At 40.4% G+C, this 16,264-nt stretch overlaps 2 protein-coding genes across 2 annotated transcripts; one reads left to right on the top strand and one right to left on the bottom strand.

Moving 5' to 3' along the window:
* Positions 1-504: 504 nt before the first annotated feature.
* On the top strand, positions 505-8,638 carry LOC138631155 (voltage-gated potassium channel regulatory subunit KCNG4-like). The gene is made up of 3 exons (XM_069715936.1): positions 505-857; positions 1,817-2,656; positions 6,448-8,638. Exons 2-3 carry the CDS (start codon positions 1,898-1,900, stop codon positions 7,276-7,278), a joined length of 1,590 nt encoding a protein of 529 aa, XP_069572037.1. The 5' UTR covers positions 505-857; positions 1,817-1,897; the 3' UTR covers positions 7,279-8,638.
* A 2,173-nt stretch (positions 8,639-10,811) lies between these two features.
* Positions 10,812-12,075, bottom strand: LOC138631169 (C-C motif chemokine 26-like). Its single transcript, XM_069715958.1, has 3 exons — positions 11,944-12,075; positions 11,718-11,844; positions 10,812-10,953 (listed from the first exon to the last, which is right to left on the bottom strand). Exons 1-3 carry the CDS (start codon positions 12,005-12,007, stop codon positions 10,845-10,847), a joined length of 300 nt encoding a protein of 99 aa, XP_069572059.1. The 5' UTR covers positions 12,008-12,075; the 3' UTR covers positions 10,812-10,844.
* Positions 12,076-16,264: the final 4,189 nt, after the last annotated feature.

Raw genomic sequence — 16,264 nt, 5'->3', positions numbered from 1 at the left:
TGGTTCCTTTGTCAAAAAAAGGTTTAAAAAATGTGTAACTTTTACTTGTATAAGTAATATTATTTCTACTAATTCTATCCGCGGGGTCACACAGTAGAAATAAAATATGTGTGTAAACATGAATAAATGTTAAAACCTCAGACAGAACCAGACTCAGAGGTCGGCGGCCATCTTTCCTTTGGAAGACAGGGAGAGCAGAGAAAGAAAGGAACAGCATAGAAAGACGACAAACAACCAACAGGTTTAGCTCTGAAATAAATACAGTGGAGCTGCCTCAGTCTGCTTTTTACAGTGTATTAGAAAAGAGATGGAGATGGGAGGGTGAGAAGAGGAGGAGGAGGAGGAGGAAGAGGAGGAGGAGGAGGAGGATGGTCCTGCTGTCAAACACCAGATGAAAATACAGCAGCAGGTTTCAGGAGGGCACCGCTGTTAGATAATCCCATTTTATCGTCTCCGTCGGATTGCTGGCGGCGGGGAGGGGGTGGTGGGGGGCGGGGAGGGGGTCCAATGAGGAAAAAAAACGCAGCGACGAGCCGAGGACAGAGAAATCTTCTTTCTTTTTTTTTTTTAATTTAAATTTAAATTCCCTCCAACTCTGCTGGAGCTGCCGGAGAGGCGACGCGTGCCGTCCCCGGTGAAGCTGCACGGACGCACACCGAACCGGCAAAAAACTTCCCGAGTGGATTTTTATTTAAAATAAACTGCTGGAGCCGTAACAACACTGATCCTGCCGCTTCACGTGCAGCTTTATAATAATTAAAATCATTTACAATCACGCGGACGGTTTGGCTCCAGTCTTAATTGATCTTCATTTTACAGCAACAGCTGAGTGAGGATGAACGAGACGCATTAACGAGGTGAGCCAGCAACAACTTTCGTGACTTTTATTGTATTTTATGACTTTTTGTTTCACACGCAACCACGACTGCAACTTTAAACCTGCTGTTTTGTATTTTTATACTTAATTCATCCTCTCATTTTGGAGTCCAATTCGTGCATTTGAATGCAAAGAACTAACGAGGGGAATTGCCTTGGTTCATAACTATTAATATGCCCATTAACTTAATATTAGAATGGCTTGAAACGTTTAAGGTTTCAGGTCATAAATGGTTCTTAAAAATTCAACAGTTTATGTCCAAAATATTTTCAATATTTCAGTAACTTAATTTGTGACAACTTCAGGTGCTTAATTAAGGATATATTGAGATTTTACAAAATAAAAGTTGCACTTAAACACTGCAAAACGTTAAAGTCCTGCATTCATAATTATATTTACATTATTAGAGGCAAAATGAAGTTTTAAAAAACTAGAAGTACTCTTTTTAAGAATACTGAATTATTACACTGATCCAGCAGTTTAACGGTGCAGCTGGCTGAGATGAAGCTAATTTGAAGTTGTTATGCTGTTTAATCTGCACCTTACTTTATGAACAGATTAATGTGAGGAAACTGCAGCTCTTGGATGAATGTCAGAAAACTGCTAAAGTACAGTGAGATACGAGATGTTTACCAAATGCGTCAAATGTCTAAGAAACATGTCGTAAATAGCTTTCAGGTTGTGAAACTGCAGTGTTTTGTCAACAAGAGGTGATTAAACACGGAGTTGAAGGTGTTTTTTCAATTATCGCAAATTTTGAAAGGTGAACAAGAATAATAGATTTTTTTTTTTTAAAGGAGTATTCAATAAAATGCTGTCCGATCCCAGTACATGCAGAACTGTAGTGGATCCAGGAACGAGCCCTGTGGGACTCCAACAGGAAAAACTGTCTTTTTATTCTAAAAACTGAATTTTTTTTTTTTTTTTTTTTCCTGTCAGTCCATCCGTCATCTCTGTGGAGCCTCCACGTAATCTCCCGTCTCCCGGAAATACAAAAACCTCCTCCATCCCGCCGCCAGCATGCCCATCATCAGCAACGCCAACCACGACTTCAGCACCTACTCCGTCAGCAGCGACGACAGCAGCCTCGACCGCTTCTTCACCGAGATCCCGGAGACCGAGACGCTCAAGGGCGTCTACTTCCAGCGCGCCCGGCTGCTCCGCGACCCCAAGGCCTGGCGCGCGGTCGACCACACCCTGCAGGCGCTCGTCAACGTCGGCGGCAACCGCTACGCCTTCCCCTGGAGCACCCTGGAGCGGTTCCCCCAGAGTCGGCTGGGGCGCCTGCGCTTCTGCACCACCCCCGAGGAGATCGCGCGGCTCTGCGACGACTACGACGAGACGTGCAGGGAGTTCTTCTTCGACCGAAACCCCACGGCCTTCAGGGTCATCCTCAACTTCCTGGCGGCGGGGAAACTGCGCCTGCTCCGGGAGCTGTGCGCCGTTTCGCTGCACGACGAGCTCGACTACTGGGGGGTGGACCCGGGCCACATGGAGCGCTGCTGCCGCCGCCGCATGTTCACCCGCGTGGACGAGTTGGCCGAGCGGGAGCGCAAGGAAGAAGAGTGGCGGAAGAAGAGGATGGTGGGGAAGAAGAGCGCCACGCAGCCCGAGAAGGGCGACCGCAGGCTGATCTGGGTGCTGCGGGAGGTGGTGGAAAACCCTCACTCGGGGTTGGCGGGCAAGATATTCGCCTGCCTCTCCATCATCATGGTGATGGTCACCGTCATCAGCCTGTGCATCAGCACCATGCCCGACCTCCGAGACGAGGAGACCAGGGTGCGTACAAAAGCCATCGAAAAGCCTCGTAACATCTTTTCGAATATATTTTAAACACGTGAAAGTTCGTATCGTAGTACATCTGGAAAAAAAGGTTCTGTGGCTAAAATGGAGGCAGCATTGTTGTGCGTCATTTCTGTTGCACCAGATCTCGTGGCCGTACTACGACGGATGCTGGTAAGACAGCAGTTTAGAAGAAGTTTAGAAAATATCCAGCAGGTGGCTGAGCGTGGAAAAATTGTTTACGACGACAACCACCGGTTTCTGCTGTGACTTTAACGACATCGTTGTGCTTCATTTCTGTTGCGTCAGATTTGGTGAAGTCGCAGTCGAGAGTTTTTTAGAGCAACTTCAACAACATCAGTGTCACTTACTCATCGTTACGAGGCCGTCATTGACTCTCTAATTTACAGTTCTGATAAGGCAGATGTTAAAACTTTTTGCTGGATTTTTTTCAGATTTTAATTCGGCCCGGTGACAGAGGCACAAATGTATTTTAAAATTTTCCTAAAATTGTGTCTGATCCTTACAGACGTGAACATTTTGGCCTCATAGTTGTGGAGCTGTTTACTGATTAATTTATCAAAAACTAGCTTAAATTCAGCGAGATTTCCTATTAATCAAATCTTCGCAAGAAAATGATGATACAACCTTTTACACTGCAAAAATAAAAAAAAAATGTATGTGAACAACGTGCCAAATAACTGTCATTTTAAAGCGGTGTTGGTCAGGAATCATAGAGTGATAGTGTTTTTATTCACAGTGTTATTTCCACGCATAGGAAGGTGTTTTTAGGACACACAAAGAAAGAAAAGCACTCGGTATGATACCTGCCCGGCGCCCGGCAACCGACGCCGGAGAGTGGATAATATGCAAATGAGGCTACAGATGAATGCCGTGCTGTGTGGGCTGGATGTGTAAAAACTCAACTCTTCACCAGCGTATTCATCACATCAACTCAAAACCGAGGAACATGCTCATGTATTTAACTTTGTCATTGTTGTATATATCGAGGAAGTCGCCGTGCCACCCAAGTGGTCACATGAATAAATTAATGCACCTTTAAATATGTCAGAATTAGTCACGTTTACGTGGATGTTTCAGTGGCGGTCTCTTTATGATGAACATGATTTGAATCAGGATTTTGTGGTGTCAAAACAATTACGTCATCACAACAGTTCAAACGATGCTATTGACAAAAAAATAGATGCGTGATTAAACATAAGAAAGATAGAAAATAATCTAAGGGTGCACGCAAGTAGAGTTTATCTTACCTTAGCAATTAATTGATGTTTGTACAGCTTTTTAAAGAAAGTTGCTCAATCGGCAGTAAAATCACAACCAGGAGTAAAAGGAGAGCAAGTCATTAATGAAATCAAATGGAAAAAAATGTGCCTAAAACACATCCATTAGATCAGGAAATATGTGTCCAAGTAACTCGATTGATGGGAAAAACTCATAAAAACTCAGTTGGGACGTGCTTCTGATCAAGTGACATAACTTGGCATTAACGCTGCGTTCAAATGCGGTCGTATTCACCGTTTTACACAAGAGGATCTGTATGAACGGCGCCCTCTTGTGGTGTTCACGACGTCGGAACTCTAGATTTTCTACAAGCCTCGAGTTCACGAGTCGTGACGTTGTTTGCGTGACGTTTCCAGAAAGGTCAGAGGTCGTGGAAGTTCGTGTTTTGGTTGGATGTTAAGCTAATATATTGTAATCTTAGTCATGTAGAGTTTGTCTTCATAACTTAGCCTATCGTCTGTGGGAAATGTTGATCTTCCCAACGGCCTCATCTTTTCCCCTCTGTCTTTGCATTCCCCTGTTAGCTTGCTAAATTGTTAGCCTCTGAGGCTTCTAGATGCCATCCATGTTGCCGTTGCCTAGCAATAGTGTTTTTAACGACTTAATCACTTGAACGCCGAGCATACAGGACTTCCCATGTTGGCACCATATACGGGCGTATATATATTCTGGCTGGGGTGATTTCCTGTAAAAAAAATGTAAATAACTATATCGAGTGTCAACGAGCCATCGTTGAGTAAATATGACCGTTTATTCCACCTCTGCTAGATAACCTTAGAAAAGAATTATCCACGCAAATGTCTCACACTGGCTTGTGTCCAGTGGAAGTAGTAGAAAATGTCAGACATCAGTGCGACTTGTAATTAAAGCAACACCAAAATGAAACGGTGCTATTACAATAGTGAAGTGTTAAGATAAGAAAATAACACAACACAAACTGTTGGAAAAAAATGCCGTACGTTTTCAACACGTTGGCGTGCAGAACGTTTCGTATTGAATTCACCATCGAATGCCTGGATAACAATCGACTTATCTTCAAGAGTAGTTTCTCTTCTGGTAACAGAGATTACAAACATTGATTTCAACCCTCAATCAGAAATAGCTGCCTTCTGCCTTTTTTTCTCGTTCGGAAAATGGGCTCATTTTGTGCACTTAGAAAAAGCCTGTGTTTTCCCAAGGTTGTAGTTTTCCTGTTCGTTTGTGTGATTATTATTTGCGCTGACTGTTTCTCATCACAAAGGTCTTGTTTTTTTTTTTCTTTTTTCGCTGGCTTAGAAAATCACACTGGAATGGAAATAGTATTTTAATTTTTTTTTCACTTTACTGAACGTCTGCTTCACGTTTTTTAACCCATCAACACAAAAGAAATCAATATAAGTGCTCTGCAGCTTCTAAAAGTTTTTTTCAATTTCTTACTTTGCACTAAGAAACGTGCCCGAAGTGATAATGTGTAAAAACTGGGCAGGTCTTGATAATTCAGCCGTACATGGAGGGAAGGTGACTTGCAACACAAGTGGAGGTTTTTCGAATTCGTTCGGTTTGCAACGCTTAAAGGTTCATCAGTCGTGCTACTGTCGATAGAAAGGTGCATTGATTTGCTGATTGATTTGTTCAAACGTGTACTTCATTACTTAAAAATTTAAATTTGGACTTACAAGAAAAAGATTTTGAGGGGTTTTTTTTACGCATTTTTACTTCATTTAACTTTATTTAGCTTTATGAATCACAAGAAATCCATTATATCAGCTAGCTGGAGGATCCAAACAGACTTATTTAGTACGACCGTTTAATTTTTAAGTCAATATTTGATATGCTAACGTACAACACATTTAAATACTCTATTTAAGAATCATTTTGATGTACTTTTTATTTTCCATTTGCGCAACTTTATGACTCATATTTCAGAAGGAACCATTGTATTTTTTTATTTACTCCATTTATAAAAATGTTACAGCTTCACTGTGAAAATTAATAAAATTAAAAAAAAGTATGGTAATTTTGTGAGCTGCGTTACGAGCAGTGTTAATTCTGGTTTAATTTCAGAGTTTGTCTTTTGAAGAAAAATTTTTTTTGTCAAATTTTCGCCATTCAATTTTTAATCGTTTTAGAATCTGAAGATATTTTAGTCTTTTTTTTACATTTTTAATTTACAGCTGTCGCCATCTTTCTGTACGGTTACCTTAGTTACAGGTGTTATTCTTGTCTGTTAGAAAAAAGTTAGAAAAAGCTTAGCGTCCACATCCTTCCTCAATAAATCCAGTTCGTGTTTTCAAACATTGAACAGAAAAAAATATTGGAATAAAAGAAAGGTTAACGTTACATCGACTTCACCGTGATGTTGGTCCATCGGTGCCTCTAAACGCCCGCCGACGTCTTGACAGGCTTCGTTGCTATAAATGAAAAGTTTCGAGTCGGAGGTAACCGTGACGACGTCTGTCTTCCTGCCTCCGGTTTTCACGGGCTAACGGATGTTGTTCTGTCTGCAGGGCGAGTGCTCCCAGAAGTGTCGCAACATGTTCGTGGTGGAGTCCATCTGCGTGGCCTGGTTCACTCTGGAGTTCGTGCTGCGGTTCGTCAACGCCCAGAGCAAGCTGGCCTTCGCCCGCGGCCCGCTCAACATCATCGACGCCATCGCCATCCTGCCGTACTACGTGTCGCTGGCGGTGGACGTCGGGGACGAGTCGCAGGAGGACGTCGTCGTGGGCGCCGGCAGAGGCTACCTGGACAAGCTGAGCCTGATCCTGCGCCTGCTGCGCGCCCTGCGCATCCTCTACGTGATGCGGCTGGCTCGCCACTCGCTGGGCCTGCAGACGCTGGGTCTGACCATGCAGCGCAGCATGAGGGAGTTCGGCCTGCTGCTGCTGTTCGTCTGCGTCGCCGTCACCCTCTTCTCGCCGCTGGTCCACCTGGCGGAGAGCGAGCTGGCGCCGTTCGCCGCCACGCACCCGCACCACAGCTTCAGCAGCATCCCGGCCTCGTACTGGTGGGCCATCATCTCCATGACAACGGTGGGCTACGGCGACATGGTGCCGCGCAGCATCCCGGGACAGGTGGTGGCGCTGACCAGCATCCTGAGCGGCATCCTGATCATGGCGTTCCCGGCCACCTCCATCTTCCACACCTTCTCCCGCTCCTACCAGGAGCTCAAGCAGGAGTACGAGCGGCTGTGGAAGGCCGAGCGGGACGAGGAGGCGGCGGCCGAGTCGGAGGCGAGCTGGTGCAAGGCGGACGCGGCGCCGGACGAGTTCTCGCCCGACGACGACGGGCCGATCTCAGGCGAGACTCATCGGGCCACGCTTCCACCTACGGCTTTCTAACGGGGAAGTGAGCAATCAGACGCTCACGACACTCCCCGTCCTTTGAAACGTATATTTACACTTCCAAACACTGTTACAAGATGGACGCCAGAGTAAAATTCATGTTCCACCTTATGGGTTCATGCTTTAAATGCTTCCGACAAAGTCTCTCTGCTACGTATCAGGTTTTATTTCGTTGTTTTTTTCCTATCTGAGAATTCTTCTTTACACTTTTACTGCAAATTGAACTGAAAATTTGAACTCTCCTCACTTTATGTCAGAAAATATAAACTATAATCTCACTGCGACTCGTGTCCAACTGTGTTTAAAGTGTACTGAAGTGAAAGCCAAACTATCTTGTTCTGGTGACGTCATTTACAACCAAAGTCTGTGCTATGCTGATGTGGTATCGAGGTCCCGCCTCCTGCCCCGTCCCCAAATGTTCAGCACCCCTTCAACTTCACGTAATCCCAGCCTGCGGTTTTGTTTTTTTTGTTTTTTGTTTTTTTTGCACTTTGTATAATCAGTAAGTCGAAAAAACTTCAAAATTCACAATTTTTTTTAACATCATCGTAGTTTGAAATTCTATTAAGCTGATTTCGAACCAGCCAGTTTGGTGTCGTTAACCGATAACAAATTACCGGAGTCAACTTGCTGCCAACTTGTTAACCTACGGATGTAAAGCCAAACACGGAAAAGACACTTGATTTTTAAAACTTTATTTCTGGCACTCTTGTTGTCTGCAAAGTTTCTCCTGAAAATATGAGAATTCAGGAATCTTCCCGGACCTGCCGTTAAAATAAAAGGGGAGCAACCGTTTATTTTTATACCCACACATATAGCACCATTCAAATTACCGTAGCTACCAAAATTTTTGTTATTGATTGTCCGGCAAGCATAAATATAAAGACCGGAAATCACATTTCTTCCATTTAGTGTTTTTAACCAAATAACTAAACAACTTCACTTGTTTTTTCTTCCTGTTTGTTTTTCATCACACGTCTCATGAATGCGACAATTTCACGCTGCCGACTCTCAAATTTAATTTGGAGTTCCACTTTAAATTCACCGTCAGCCCTCAAAAAGCCAAGTGACAGATCGTGGCGATGAAAACGTCATCGTGATGGATTACGCAGCACAAAACGAGTTGTCTCGTATCTGCAGGTGGATTTTTTTTTTTTTCCAGGGGAAATCGATGGATGCCTCGAAGGATAAGAAAGTCATTTAAAATAAAACAACCTGATTGGCGTCGGTATTGATGAGCACAGAAAAACAGTCGGGTCCTTTTACGTCAAGATAAATCTCGTCCTCCACTCGAACGTCCTGTAGCTCCTCTTTTCTCTGTTCCAGGCATTTTTTAAATAAAATAACTCTTACACTGGTTTGCTTTTGTTTCTACTTGATATGGAAGATACTTTTTTTGTTTTTATGAAGCTCCAAAGGGATGATATGATAGAAAATGAAGGTGAATGCCTTACCTTCTTCTTATATCAGAGATGGAAAATATCCTAAATTAATGGCTGAATTAAGTCACGGGAATTTTTAAAAAGAGGATATTTGGCTATTTTCAAAAAGTCGAACCCTGAAGCTACCTGATGGCTGGCTGCTGTATCGGTCATAAACCCCGCCCCCTCTCCATGTTCGCAGATAGGACGTATAAATATAAATAAAATCATAATTTTAGTCGAGCTCAGTTTGTCAGATCTTTTTCTTTTACTGTGACGAAATGTTGTCACGTCAGTAGCTGCAGCGATTTCGCGCCTTCACGTGTTGGAAAATGTAACATAAAACATAGTCAATATAAATGCTGCTAATTGCCGGTTATAATGCGCACGGTCAATTATTTCATAACTCATTTAATTGGCTAATACTCAAATGTTTACGTCCGTGTTAGCTAGCTTGGAGTCTCCTTCCTCACGTTGCCGTATTTCTTGGCACATCACCGCCACCTGTAGGATCTGTGAAGTAGTTGGCGGGAAGACAAATAAAAAGGTAGCCAATTTCCTTTCAATTGACTATTTTATCGTCTAAAAAGTGACTCTACTGATTACAGCTTCTGCTAATTTCAGCCGTTAAAAATATTTGGCCCTCCGACAACAGCTTTAGATTTTCATCGTGTCGTTTGCGTCAAAACTTTGACATAATTAATAAAACATTTACTGTAGATTAAAAAATAAAATAGAAATGTAGGGCTGAATAAATATAACCTTAAAGATCACGAGGCCAATTAAACGATTCTGAAAGGAAGCAAAATGTCCAGTCAGTCAGACGGAAAACAAACATTTAATGATTCACAAACAAAAAAAATCCGGTTGAATCTCCACAACGGAGGTGGAAAAGTGTAAAGTTAGACATAAGTTGCCGTAACTCTGTTAACCAAAAAGGGCTTGTAGCATCTGGCGTCACAGTCCTATAATGTCTATCTGTCTATCTGTCTGTCTGTCTGTCTGTCTGTGTATATATATATATATATATATATATATATATATCATCTCCACTCTGAAAGGAATTAAAGGAAATAACAGCCCAATAAACAACACTTAAAAAGCAGCATGCCAGCCTTTAGTTTCTTCGTCCAGAACGATGATCTTTTAACGCTGAACTGAACATTCATGAGTTGGTGTGCGTGGTCGTCAACCCTGATACATCCAAACACCGAAGCAAACTCTCCTCAAACCGACAGCTGTTGTTATCGTCAGTGTGTTTTTCGAGACGCAGATGGAGCGTTTTCAAAAAGCTCCTTTCTGTCTGGACCAGAACGTATTCAGACGCCGTCGCTGCCACGATGGCTCCAATTCAAACCCGCAGACAATGGGAACGTTGTAGAAGTCCGACCGCCGCTTGTTCTCGTCCTTTCGTCACCTCGTCTCTTCCTGCTGTCCTCGGCGGACAAACCCAAATGTCAAGAAGCTCAAAAGAAAAGCGACGCGACTGACGTGTCCCTTCGTAACATCCTCGAAGGTTTGAAACCAGCTGTTATTGAAAGATTGGCACTTTCTTAACGTCTTCAGCTATAATAATAATAATGTTGATTTAAAAAAATAAAAAAATAAACTTTTTACTCAGATTCACTGATTGACAGGACTGTACGTTCATTTGTATTATCCTGGTTTTAGACATTCATGGACATAGATGCTCCCCAGATTATACTGATCAAAGGATCATAGTAATGAAGTAAAAAATCTTTGCGAATCGTAATAAAAAAAAAATCAACGAAAAACTATCAACTGTAAGTTCAATTGTTTGACTTACGACCTCAAAAATAAAGAACACAGAACACCAAATACAAAAATACAGTTTTTATTCAGATGTTGTCACTGATGAACACATGTTTGAAATATTGTCCTGTAATCCACATGAATACAGTAACGAACAGTAAAACTACCTGTTATTATCTTTGAATAAACTCTTAAATATTGTGGAATCAAGATGTTATTTAATTGACCAACAACCCAACTTTATCAGTTCAGGTTTTGCAAACAGTCATTTTGCATTCTGTCATTCAATTTTTTTTTTTTTCCATGTAATGATTATTTATGCAGAAAGGAACAACGTTTTCACAGTTTTAAAAATCTCCTTTCACACGTTCAGAGTTTTCTCGAGGCGCCTTGTGATTTCTCATATTTTGCCAGCAGAGTTTCTGCCCGCTGCCATTTGGGATCGAGGCAAAACTTCTTTCCACTCTTAACTGTGACTCTGTAAGAAACACATATTGAACGTTGTCAAAAATTTAAAAAAATAAAAAGACGAGAGCATTTCACACACTGTCACTGATGAAAAAAAACAAAAAACAGTCTCAGTAAAAAGAAACATTCAGTTCCTGTTGATGAATTGAAGTATCAAAACAACTCCAAATGCACAATTACAAGTAAAGAAATCCAGCATTCAAAAACACCTTAATGTACTTAGAAGTGGGACAAATTTATATGTCTGTATAGTAAAAGTTAATTTTATATTGATGAACCTGCAGAAATTGATCCACCCAAAATTTTACTAAATTAAACTAAAGCTCTAATTTGTTTTGTTTTTCTTCGTGCTTGTTAGAAGTCGGGTTTTTACGCATCATTCTTTAATATAATGGGATATGAATTGTCTGCTTGATATAATTTTTTTATCAGACATCTACGTGTTTTATTTTTCTGCCTTACACCTTTTGAAATCTAAAAGCTTGAAATCTGAAAATACTGCGTCCAAAAATGACAAATTTTTGCTAAAAACAAAACTGTAAATAAGCGTCTCAATGACACCGATGTTATTAAATCTGTTTTAAAACCTTTGCAGCTGCAGCTCTACTAAATATGAAGCCGTTTTTAGTTCTTGTAAAGGAGAATTTTTACTTTGTGATACTCCCTCTTTTTTTTTTTTTTTTTTTTAGGAAAATAAAGAAACTGATAAAAATATAAACTCTTTGCAGTGCACACAACACGTGGTGGATATGATATCATCACATATATACTCACATGACTGCCGCTGGCTTGCAGCCGCTCGGGGTCATCGCCACGTGCTTCACCTTGCTATGAGGTATCATTGTTCGGTTGTATCCTGTACAGCATCCCTCCATTAACATCATGCTCAGGGCTTGCGGACCTGCGAATGCAAAAAAAACAAAAAACACCTGCCGGTTAAAAATAAACGCAGCGGAGACTCACGACTGTTAGAACAAAAATCGAGCAAGAGTTTACTCACTGGTGGAGGTTTGACGCAGGAAGCAGATGAAAGTCAGGAGGCCGAGAGTTGCCAGCGTCTTCATTGTCGGGTGTTCTTCGGTTTTCGGTTGAAGGACCTTTTACTCTGAAGAGACGATCTGCTTTGGTTCGAGCTCTGCGCTCCCATTTTATACAGAAGACGTCTCCACACGTTCTCATTCATTCAGTTACATTCGAAGAAAACGCAGCCATTAGTTTCTCTTCTGCTTCCTCTCCTTCTCTTTTCTCACACCGATGACATTTCTGCACTACAGAGAAAAAAGTGATAGTGCAAAAAAAAAAGTCGTTCGAAGAACAAACTTGGTTTTTTTTAAACTGCTGCTTGGAAAAGAAACTCAGTTCACTTCGTTTAATGGCTCCGAACCTTCGTCTTTGACCACTTTTATTTTGAATCAAACCAGTGAAACGTCCTCGTCTTTAACAACAAATCGTCAGAACACCTAAGATTGATTTAGAAAATTATAAAGTCATCAGTTTGCATCAGCAGAACTCGTCTTCTGTTTACACAATCAATCTGAAGTCACTCAACCTGCTCAGATTTAAAGCTAAGACTTGTAATGTAGTATCTACGTTTTTTATTTGGCATTATTAAAGCTGAGTTTTTGAAATACAAAACACGTGCAACAGTGTAAATGAGCTGTTTGTTCGGCATGATATAATTTGCACTTCCTCGTTTGTTTCCACCAGCAAAAGCACAACAACGTTTCTGAGAACAACTTGTGGTCGTTTTCCACTCAGTCTTACGACACCACGTTTAGTAGACGTAAAATAGAAGTAACAATAACCACTTTCTATTTTCTTTTTTAATCCCACTTTATTTTTGCTGTAATCCTCAGTATAGAAGTAACTTCATTAAATGTGGTAATATATTCATGATTTAGCATCGATCTGAATAAATAATATAAAAAACAATGTTAAAAACAGAAGAATTTATAAATTCAGTGTTTGAGTTTGTTCAGATGATCCAGTTGTTGTTGAACCCAGACAAGAAGAAAATGTTAGTGTTTGTGACATGAAGATCATCAGTGGAAAATCTCAGTGTAGAAAACAATAAGAAAGAGTTGTGGCCGAGTATACTTCCCTGAGGCACCCCAAGGCCGAGATGGAAAGATGCTGTAATTTACTTTAGTATTTCCAAATTCTGCCACTTTTCACTTCTTCTTTGCTACATTTCAAAGAGAAACAACATCCTAAAAATGACCTTTTCTCAATGGGACTTTTGCACTAACTGACATTTTTGTTTGTGAAATATTGCAAAGTAATAGTTTTACCTCTGTTTTTTTGGTGTTTTGCTACAAAAACATCTTGGTGAGGTTTAGTGATGATAAACCAAGTGGCAACGTCACCCATTGGTTTGTGAACAGCTGTGATGAAGCCTCGAGTTCGGAATTTTGGAGCATTTAGGAGCAGGAAGTGACCATATTTGGACGAGCTGGGGGAGGAGCCAGAGGTGGATCTGACCGATCTGATTGGAAACCTGACGATACTACGTCCCGCCCACCGATAGCTGTAACCTGACTGCACCACAGGCCTGTCAGTCAAACAGACACGCCCCCAAAAACAGGTCTTCTTGAATCTTCTTTTCTAATGAATGAGGGATTATTTTCAGATGGACCTCCAGAAAACTAATAAGAAGGAGTGACTTTAGCTAACAACACCGAGATAACTGATGGACACATTTTATTGAATTTATTGAGAATTTTATGAGATGTTGAATGGGAGTCTGGAAATATAGGAAAGGAACGTCAGAGATTGGACTTCATTCTGAGGATAAGGAAGGATGTTTCTCTAAGAAGAAACAAGTTCCTGCTTCTTCCTCATTGGGGAAGTCATCTCTTTATTACCAAGTATGTAGCATGTTCACAGAAAGGCTGCAGAAGAGAGACGAGGAAGTGAAATTTGTTTTGATATTATTTTGTTACTTATTATAAATGATCTACTTTACCCTAATTAAAAGGCTTAAAGCAGCCTGGAAAAATCTTCTTTGTCCAACACTATCTACTCTAAAGTTACCAGCATTTGAATAAAATATAATTGTTGGACCAAATAAAGCTCGTCTCTTAAATTTAAGGGAATCCTTATATGTTTGGCCAATGAAGCCGAGTGACGGCAGACGATGCTTCAAAGTGGCAAATTCTAGATCACGAAGGCTTCACACACATCTTCAACCCAACAGAACAGAACATCTATATAACCAGCACAGTTTCAAGGTGGACACCCAAGATTAGTGCCACCGATTTCATAGCTGATCAAATGTGAAATGTGGTCACAGTCTCCCCTTCTTGTTCCTGAGACACGGCGCTGAATAATGGACGGAAAAAGGTTTTTACTTTGATGTGACCTCAACCTTTTGAATTTTAAATGTCATCACCTCATCATTTTATCCTGTCAGATATTTGTGGGAAATCTTGTGACACCTGTCATGATTATTGAGTTATGGCCACAAACCTGTTTTAAAAAAGATCGCAGTGACCTTTGACCAGCAAAATCGAATCAGTTCATCTTTCAGTCCAAGTCAACGTTTGTCCCAAATTTGAAGAAATTCCGTCAAGGCGCCCCAGAGATATCACATTCACAAAAATGGGAACCAACAAAATATAATCAGTTTATCTTCGGGAGCCAGTGGATGTTTTTGCCAAAGTTAAAGAAATTCCCTCAAGGTGTTCTTCAGATATTGTGTTCACAAGAACGACACGGAAAAATCAATAAAATCAGCTATAGCTATCTCCATCATGGAGGTGTAAGAAAAAACCCCACTATAAAGTGTTACTATGTCGAGATAAGACTTTTTATTATCTTATAAATGTAGTAGTAAAAAGTAGTTGTGCAATTAATTACACAGAATAAATAATAAAAATCAATAAATACTCATTATTACTTGCATGTAGAAACTATGTGAGGCAAAGTTATCTTAGAGAAAAACCTTAACATCCCACAATAAATTACAAATATTTAAAAAAGGAATTTACATGAAGAGCTGAGTTACTTAAACTGGGAGTGAATATAGAGATAAAAATTTCTCGTAGTAATACCAAATAATGTTATACTAAGGTGAAACATGGTGACTAAAGATGGATAAATCTCCTTGGAATCATTGAATACACCATGACGTCAGGACATTTTATTATACGAATGACCGCATTCTCACTTCCTCAGTAAAATATGAAGTGCTTAGGTCCTCATTTAAGTGCATTACAGCAGACTGTTAGATGCAATTCCTTGAACTTAACCATAAACTTTTCACCCTGTTTTTGGTCTTAGTGGTTTTACCCAGAAATCCCAAACAGACGCAAACGCACGCAGAATTAAAAAGTCACCAATTAATGCTGTTTTCTACAGAAGTAGAAGAACGACAGCAGCACACTGTAAAACCTTTGATATTGTGTCGATGACCAGCAACACTTTCACAAAACACAATCAATCGATCGTTAGTTCCTGAGTAGCTCGATGTGTTTGTTCAGAGAAACATAAATTATTGGTCAAATCATCAATTAGGGATGATTTCTAATGTACTCAGTACGATGTGCTGCTTTACTTAAAGATAACAAGGAGGGACTCCATGTTGGAAAAAGTAAATTAAACAACCACAAAGAGACACGAAACAACATCGGAGACACAAACCTACAACAAAGAAACTCAAAATGACAACAAAGAAACTCAAACCTACAACAAAGAAACTCAAGCCTACAACAAAGAAACTCAAAATGACAACAAAGAAACTCAAAATGACAACAAAGAAACTCAAACCTACAACAAAGAAACTCAAGCCTACAACAAAGAAACTCAAAATGACAACAAAGAAACTCAAACCTACAACAAAGAAACTCAAACCTACAACAAAGAAACTCAAGCCTACAACAAAGAAACTCAAGCCTACAACAAAGAAACTCAAGCCTACAACAAAGAAACTCAAACCTACAACAAAGAAACTCAAAATGACAACAAAGAAACTCAAACCTACAACAAAGAAACTCAAACCTACAACAAAGAAACTCAAACCTACAACAAAGAAACTCAAACCTACAACAAAGAAACTCAAGCCTACAACAAAGAAACTCAAACCTACAACAAAGAAACTCAAGCCTACAACAAAGAAACTCAAACCTACAACAAAGAAACTCAAAATGACAACAAAGAAACTCAAACCTACAACAAAGAAACTCAAACCTACAACAAAGAAACTCAAACCTACAACAAAGAAACTCAAACCTACAACAAAGAAACTCAAGCCTACAACAAAGAAACTCAAACCTACAACAAAGAAACTCAAAACTACAATAAAGAGACACGTAGTGTTTTTG

The sequence above is a fragment of the Brachyistius frenatus genome, unplaced genomic scaffold, assembly GCF_029030835.1.
Source record: "Brachyistius frenatus isolate BFR_SWC_R1_liver_20210118 unplaced genomic scaffold, ASM2903083v1 Contig_150, whole genome shotgun sequence".
Classification (NCBI taxonomy): Eukaryota; Metazoa; Chordata; class Actinopteri; family Embiotocidae; genus Brachyistius; species Brachyistius frenatus.
The sequence above is the reverse complement of the archived record's forward strand: the minus strand, read 5'-3'. Positions and strand labels throughout refer to the sequence as shown.